This window comes from Oncorhynchus gorbuscha, linkage group LG01, assembly GCF_021184085.1.
Source record: "Oncorhynchus gorbuscha isolate QuinsamMale2020 ecotype Even-year linkage group LG01, OgorEven_v1.0, whole genome shotgun sequence".
Classification (NCBI taxonomy): domain Eukaryota; kingdom Metazoa; phylum Chordata; class Actinopteri; order Salmoniformes; family Salmonidae; genus Oncorhynchus; species Oncorhynchus gorbuscha.
Window position 1 is genome coordinate 2,649,810 of NC_060173.1, and position 7,786 is coordinate 2,657,595.

The 7,786-nt window shown below is 42.1% G+C and overlaps 1 protein-coding gene and 2 pseudogenes across 1 annotated transcript in view; 2 read left to right on the forward strand and 1 right to left on the reverse strand.

Annotated features, from left to right (window-relative positions):
- The window catches only part of LOC124038079 (guanine nucleotide exchange factor for Rab-3A-like), a 19,168-nt gene extending 13,931 nt beyond the window's left edge, over positions 1–5,237 (forward strand). Inside the window, exon 6 of the mRNA XM_046353558.1 lies at positions 5,031–5,237. Coding sequence (XP_046209514.1) covers positions 5,031–5,237 — 207 coding nt within the window. The remainder of the gene's footprint in view (positions 1–5,030) is intronic.
- On the forward strand, positions 3,078–3,255 carry LOC124048661 (annotated as a pseudogene).
- LOC124048705 lies at positions 4,561–4,712 on the reverse strand (annotated as a pseudogene).
- Positions 5,238–7,786: the final 2,549 nt, after the last annotated feature.

Genomic DNA, 7,786 nt, shown 5'->3' on the forward strand with positions numbered 1-7,786 from the left:
CTCCTCTTAACAACCAGACTACGTACGTGCTGTCGTCTCCTCTCACCTTAACAACCAGACTACGTACGTGTTGTCGTCTCCTCTCACCTTAACAACCAGACTACGTACGTGCTGTCGTCTCCTCTCACCTTAACAACCAGACTACGTACGTGTTGTCGTCTCCTCTCACCTTAACAACCAGACTACGTACGTGTTGTCGTCTCCTCTCACCTTAACAACCAGACTACGTACGTCTCGTCTCCTCTCACCTTAACAACCAGACTACGTACGTCTCGTCTCCTCTCACCTTAACAACCAGACTACGTACGTGCTGTCGTCTCCTCTCACCTTAACGACCAGACTACGTACGTGCTGTCGTCTCCTCTCACCTTAACAACCAGACTACGTACGTCTCGTCTCCTCTCACCTTAACAACCAGACTACGTACGTGCTGTCGTCTCCTCTCACCTTAACGACCAGACTACGTACGTGTTGTCGTCTCCTCTCACCTTAACGACCAGACTACGTACGTGCTGTCGTCTCCTCTCACCTTAACAACCAGACTACGTACGTCTCGTCTCCTCTCACCTTAACAACCAAACCACCCATTACGTTGCCTTAACCCTGATAGATTATTGCACTACGTTGTAAATGCCTTGCATGGCTTATATAGGAAAGACACCTCGACTGAGAATGGGTTATGGAAGGGAAGTATTCACTCAGGGTGGATTTAAAAAAATAAATAGCGGAGTCTGTTTTAGTACAAACCAGTTCAGAAGTTGTGTGTGTTGCAGGTACACGAAGTAAAAGCAGTGATCTGAAATATCCTCGTCTTCACTCTGGATACTGTGACCGCTTAGCAACGACTATCCTAGAAATTAAGAATACAGTTTTAACATAACGGAGTTCTAAACCAATCGTAGACGACTAAGCAATACGTTTTTTTTTCTCTTCCTCCCTGATACCACCAATTTTTATTCACAGCTTTAAAATAACTAGTTTTGGGAGAGAAAACAGTTGTAAATGATTGCAGTGTGTTATGCTCAACCTTAGTTGTAAATCGCACTCCTGTAAAATGGTATTGAAATTGCACTCCAGGTCGTGTATGATAAATGATGTTTAAAGCCAATACGTGACCATGAATTGTGTCGCTTTGCGTGGATACATAGCCAACAGTGTGTACAGGGGGGTGTTTGTGCTAAAACACTATAGTGTTGATATTAGCCATATCCTGCATGAACATATATTTATCAAACTTTTAAATGAAGAATTATCGGAAGTCTGAAAGTACAATTAAAGCTTTGTTCTTACATCCGCGTTATGAGTTTGTAATCCTTGACTTATTATGCCAATAAAACACACACCATCTTGAGATTGATTGAAACATACACTGAGTGGACAAAATATTAAGAAGTTCTCCCACTTAAAAAAGATGAGAGGCCTGTCATTTTCATCACAGGTACACTTCAACTATGACAGACAAAATTAGAGAAAAAAATCCAGAAAATCACATTTTTTATTAATTGATTTATTTGCAAATTATGATTTATTTGCAAATTATGATGGAAAATAAGTGGGAGAACTTGCACAATTGGTGGCTGACTAAATACTTTTTTTGCCCCACTGTATGTGGACTATGATAGCTGATATGAATGGTGAGTTGATCATCACATCAACGTTTATTCGTCACGTGCACAGGATACAGTTTTCGGGTTTGGTTTGCTTCAAGTGTATTAGTCTATAAATAAATCTCTTTGCCAACATTCATCATCTCTCCCATGTCTTATTCAACTAGTAGTAGTTCTGACATGTTTTCTGTCTGCCAACATTCATCATCTCTCCCATGTCTTATTCAACTAGTAGTAGTTCTGAGATGTTTTCTGTCTGCCAACATTCATCATCTCTCCCATGTCTTATTCAACTAGTAGTAGTTCTGAGATGTTTTCTGTCTGCCAACATTCATCATCTCTCCCATGTCTTATTCAACTAGTAGTAGTTCTGACATGTTTTCTGTCTGCCAACATTCATCATCTCTCCCATGTCTTATTCAACTAGTAGTAGTTCTGAGATGTTTTCTGTCTGCCAACATTCATCATCTCTCCCATGTCTTATTCAACTAGTAGTAGTTCTGAGATGTTTTCTGTCTGCCAACATTCATCATCTCTCCCATGTCTTATTCAACTAGTAGTAGTTCTGAGATGTTTTCTGTCTGCCAACATTCATCATCTCTCCCATGTCTTATTCAACTAGTAGTAGTTCTGAGATGTTTTCTGTCTGCCAACATTCATCATCTCTCCCATGTCTTATTCAACTAGTAGTAGTTCTGAGATGTTTTCTGTCTGCCAACATTCATCATCTCTCCCATGTCTTATTCAACTAGTAGTAGTTCTGAAATGTTTTCTGTCTGCCAACATTCATCATCTCTCCCATGTCTTATTCAACTAGTAGTAGTTCTGAGATGTTTTCTGTCTGCCAACATTCATCATCTCTCCCATGTCTTATTCAACTAGTAGTAGTTCTGAGATGTTTTCTGTCTGCCAACATTCATCATCTCTCCCATGTCTTATTCAACTAGTAGTAGTTCTGAGATGTTTTCTGTCTGCCAACATTCATCATCTCTCCCATGTCTTATTCAACTAGTAGTAGTTCTGAAATGTTTTCTGTCTGCCAACATTCATCATCTCTCCCACGGCCTGACAGCGCTGCGGCGCCTAGGGGAGGGATCTCCTCTGGGCCCTGAAGGACGGGACGATGATCTATTCAGAAGAGCAGGATGAGGTAAAGACTCACCCCGCTCCAGTACAAGGGACTGAAGACACCTTCTTAACAAAGTGGCTTTTTAACATGTTAAAACCAATGAAAAACAACCATGAATAAAAGTACTTTCTTTGTAAAAAAACATCAAATCTGTAAAAGCCATTTAAAATGTGTGCTGATGATCTAACAAAGGTAAAACATTTTTAAGGCATGAAAAACAACATGTACTTTTTAACTAATTTAAATGTAACTTTCAAATGCTGTGTTTTATGCTTTGGTGCCGTTTTTATGTGTGTAAATGATGTAAAAAATGTATGAGCTGTTTTTAAAGGAATTGTGTCAAAACTTTTCCAAAAAAAAAAAAAATATGTTCTTATCAGTTTAATATCTGATACGTCCCCTATCTGGGGACCATATATTAAATTGATTTTTGGAATAGGGAGATGGAATAGGGGCTTGCTCCGTCCACTCCACGCATCGACCTGGTATTGCATTACCTCCAGGAACGGTGCACCCCCTTCCGTTGTAAATATAAATGAGACGAAGTTAACCGGATGTTACTTTTATTAGAATCATTACGTTTGAGCAAGTCTGTCAATGATGCCTAGAAAGTGGTGAAGCCACTCGGCCTTGACGATTTCATGCCGTTTGTCTGTGTATAAAATGATGTACAGATGAGCTGTTTTCAAAGGAAATGCAACAAAACTTCCAGAAGAAGACACCTGTTCTCACTTGCACTACTTTCTAGGCATCATTGACAGACTTGCTCTAACGTAATGATTCTAATAAAACCAGATTTACAGTTTAATCTGAATAATAATCTATCAAATAGGTGTAGGGAAACTATTTGCAGATAACAATATTGACACACAACATTATTTGATCTTTACAAAATATCTCAGGTAAAATAATTGTCCCACTCTGGTGGCGCCAGACTTCCACCGACCGTCGCCTTGTTCAAGCTGAACTATGTGTTCAATCAAATGCATTTTAATGTTGAACCCTCGACTTCATTACATAGTACATCATCAACACAAATAATGTAGGAAATAAAATAGCCTATATATATTTTGGAACATGTCTGTAGAGCCTTGCATGATAAGGTCACGTGAGGAGGCTCTTTATGTAAAGTTGCCCTCCTAAATTACTAGAGGCCAAAACCTCAAAGATGTCCATGACACTGGACTGCAGTGAGAGCGAGACCGACAGTGCGTCCTACGGGTGGTCCGGCCTATGGTCCTGGCTGCCTAACTACATGTGTGCTCAGCATAATAGACTTTAGCAAACATGGCTCTGTTGAGGCATACTTTTACAATTAAAGCTTAGTCAGTCACTACAATAAACTTCATATCATGCACATAAAATACCAATAGGCCTATTGGGTTGGAGAGCATCTATCTACTCACGAATTACTGTATATCGATGAATAAAACATGCACTGTTTTGTTTCATACTGAAAGTTGTCATAATTCAAGTTCCATCCGTGAAATATTGGAATGTGGAGAAAAAGTGTCCAATAGTGGTTGAACTATAATCCTACAAATCTACTTTCATTCTCACTAATCGTGGAACTGTATGACAACAGTCCAGTCGCCGTGAACCGTGCGCCAGGCTCCAGGTTTAACCTGCTACATAGTTCCATAATGATTACAATAGGCTACATGTCCAAATGATCGTTAAAATAAATGTATGTGTGTATTACTGACAGATGGCTCCAGATCGTTGCTGATACTAATTGTAAAATAAAGCCTGGGTGTATAATCGAACCCTTCTAAATCGCATGTTTTCAGCTCGGCAGGTTTAGCCCTACGGAAGCCTGTAGCTTGAGGCTCCCAAATTTCATACAAGCGAATTATGACGGCACACAATCAGAATTCTGAGTAATGGAAAAATCCATGTAATATATTGTCCCCAGATAGGGACATATCAGATATTAAACTGATAAGAATAGATTTATTTTATTTTGGAAAAATGGTTATTGTCTTGGGGTTTCTTAAAATAGCTCATACTATTAACATAATCATTTGTACACTTTAAAATGACATACGCATAAAAAAACTGCATTGAAACATATGTTAAAAGTACAAGTTATTAAAACAATAAAACACCCTAAGAAAGAAGTACTTTTAAACATATCCAATCTGTAAAAGCCATTTCAAATGTGCACATTATGATTCAAACAAGAGTATACCTTTTAAAGACATTATGATTCAAACAAGAGTATACCTTTTAAAGACATGTAAACGGTCTAAAAGTCCCTTTATTAATAAAGAGGTCTTCTCTTCTTTGTGCAGGAACGAGGTGAGTCCTTTATCACATTTGCCTCTCCTGCTCTTGGTCGATCCGCCCCATCCTTCAGGGCCCAGAAGATCCCTCCCTCGGCGCTGCAGCACTGTCAGCCCGGGACCTTAGATGGTGTTGGTGATGCTTTGTCTGGGGTCGAGGCTTTATTTTGTCCGTACCACCTCAGGGCTTCCATAGCTATCAAGGCCACTGTCTGATGGGTGGTCTCCATGTGTTTCCTACCAACAAGTTGTCAGAGGACCACAGTGCGTCCTTTCAACCATTTTTGAGGGTGAGCCAGAGCTTGGTGGAATCGGCTTTGTCCACCCGTTACAGCAGGAGCTGAGCTGAGGTGTTGTGTCCTGAGCTGAGGTGTTGTGTCCTGAGCTGAGCTGAGGTGTTGTGTCCTGAGCTGAGGTGTTGTGTCCTGAGCTGAGCTGAGGTGTTGTGTCCTGAGCTGAGCTGAGGTGTTGTGTCCTGAGCTGAGCTGAGGTGTTGTGTCCTGAGCTGAGGTGTTGTGTCCTGAGCTGAGCTGAGGTGTTGTGTCCTGAGCTGAGCTGAGGTGTTGTGTTGTGTCCTGGGAGCTGAGCTGAGGTGTTGTCTCCTGAGCTGAGCTGAGGCGTTGTCTCCTGAGCTGAGCTGAGGCGTTGTCTCCTGAGCTGAGCTGAGGCGTTGTCTCCTGAGCTGAGGCGTTGTGTTGTGTCCTGAGCTGAGCTGAGGTGTTGTGTCCTGAGCTGAGCTGAGGTGTTGTGTCCTGAGCTGAGGTGTTGTGTCCTGAGCTGAGGTGTTGTGTTGTGTCCTCCCCTGCTGGCGGACACGAGGAGATCAGGGGGCTTCTTTCCACAGGTCTCTGGTTTATTTCATTGCAGTTACTCTTCTCTTCCTTATAGTTTCTTAATGTTTGTTATCTGTTTTGATATTTACATTTACATTAGTGGTACATATAGAGAGGGAGACTGGGACAGGCTTTTCTCCAGTATTAACACTAAAAGCTCACCCACACCTCCTCCTCTTCCTCCCTCCTAACTCACGATGGAGGTATAGGACTAGAATAACCTCATCAGGCCTTTCTTCAGTATTAACACTAAAGCTCACACACCTCCTCTTCCTCTAACTCACGATGGAGGTATAGGACTAGAATAACCTCATCAGGCCTTTCTTCAGTATTAACACTAAACTCACCACACCTCCTCTTCCTCCTAACTCACGATGGAGGTATAGGACTAGAATAACCTCATCAGGCCTTTCTCAGTATTAACACTAAAGCTCACCACCTCCTCCTCTTCCTCTAACTCACGATGGAGGGTATAGGACTAGAATAACCTCATCAGGCCTTTCTCCAGTATTAATACTACAAAGCTCACCACACCTCCTCTTCCTCCTAACTCACGATGGAGGTATAGGACTAGAATAACCTCATCAGGCCTTTCTCCAGTATTAACACTAAAGCTCACCACCCTCCTCCCCTCTTCCTCCTAACTCACGATGGAGGTATAGGACTAGAATAACCTCATCAGGCCTTTCTTCAGTATTAACACTAAAGCTCACCACACCTCCTCTTCCTCCTAACTCACGATGGAGGTATAGGACTAGAATAACCTCATCAGGCCTTTCTCAGTATTAACACTAAAGCTCACACACTCTCCTCTTCCTCCTAACTCACGATGGAGGTATAGGACTAGAATAACCTCATCAGGCCTTTCTCAGTATTAACACTAAAGCTCACCCCACACCTCCTCTTCCTCCTAACTCACGATGGAGGTATAGGACTAGAATAACCCTCATCAGGCCTTTTCTCCAGTGTTAACACTAAAGCTCACCACACCTCCTCCTCTTCCTCCTCCTAACTCGATGGAGGTATAGGACTAGAAAATAACCTCATCAGGCCTTTCTCCAGTATTAACACTAAAGCTCACCACACCTCCTCCTCTTCCCTCCCTAACTCACGATGGAGGTATAGGACCTAGAATAACCTCATCAGGCCTTTCTCCAGTATTAACACTAAAGCTCCACCACACCTCCTCCTCTTCCTCCTCCTAACTCACGATGGAGGTATAGGACTAGAATAACCTCATCAGGCCTTTCTCCAGTATTAACACTAAAGCTCACCACACCTCCTCCTCTTCCTCCTAACTCACGATGGAGGTATAGGACTAGAATAACCTCATCAGGCCTTTCTCCAGTATTAACACTAAAGCTCACCACACCTCCTCCTCTTCCTCCTCAACTCACGATGGAGGTATAGGACTAGAATAACCTCATCAGGCCTTTCTCCAGTATTAACACTAAAGCTCACCACACCTCCTCCTCTTCCTCCTAACTCACGATGGAGGTATAGGACTAGAATAACCTCATCAGGCCTTTCTCCAGTATTAATACTAAAGCTCACCACACCTCCTCTTCCTCCTAACTCACGATGGAGGTATAGGACTAGAATAACCTCATCAGGCCTTTCTCCAGTATTAATACTAAAGCTCACCACACCTCCTCTTCCTCCTAACTCACGATGGAGGTATAGGACTCAGAATAACCTCATCAGGCCTTTCTCCAGTATTAACACTAAAGCTCACCACACCTCCTCCTCTTCCTCCTAACTCACGATGGAGGTATAGGACTAGAATAACCTCATCAGGCCTTTCTCCAGTATTAACACTAAAGCTCACCACACCTCCTCTTCCTCCTAACTCACGATGGAGGTATAGGACTAGAATAACCTCATGCAGGCCTTTCTCCAGTATTAATACTAAAGCTCACCACACCTCCTCTT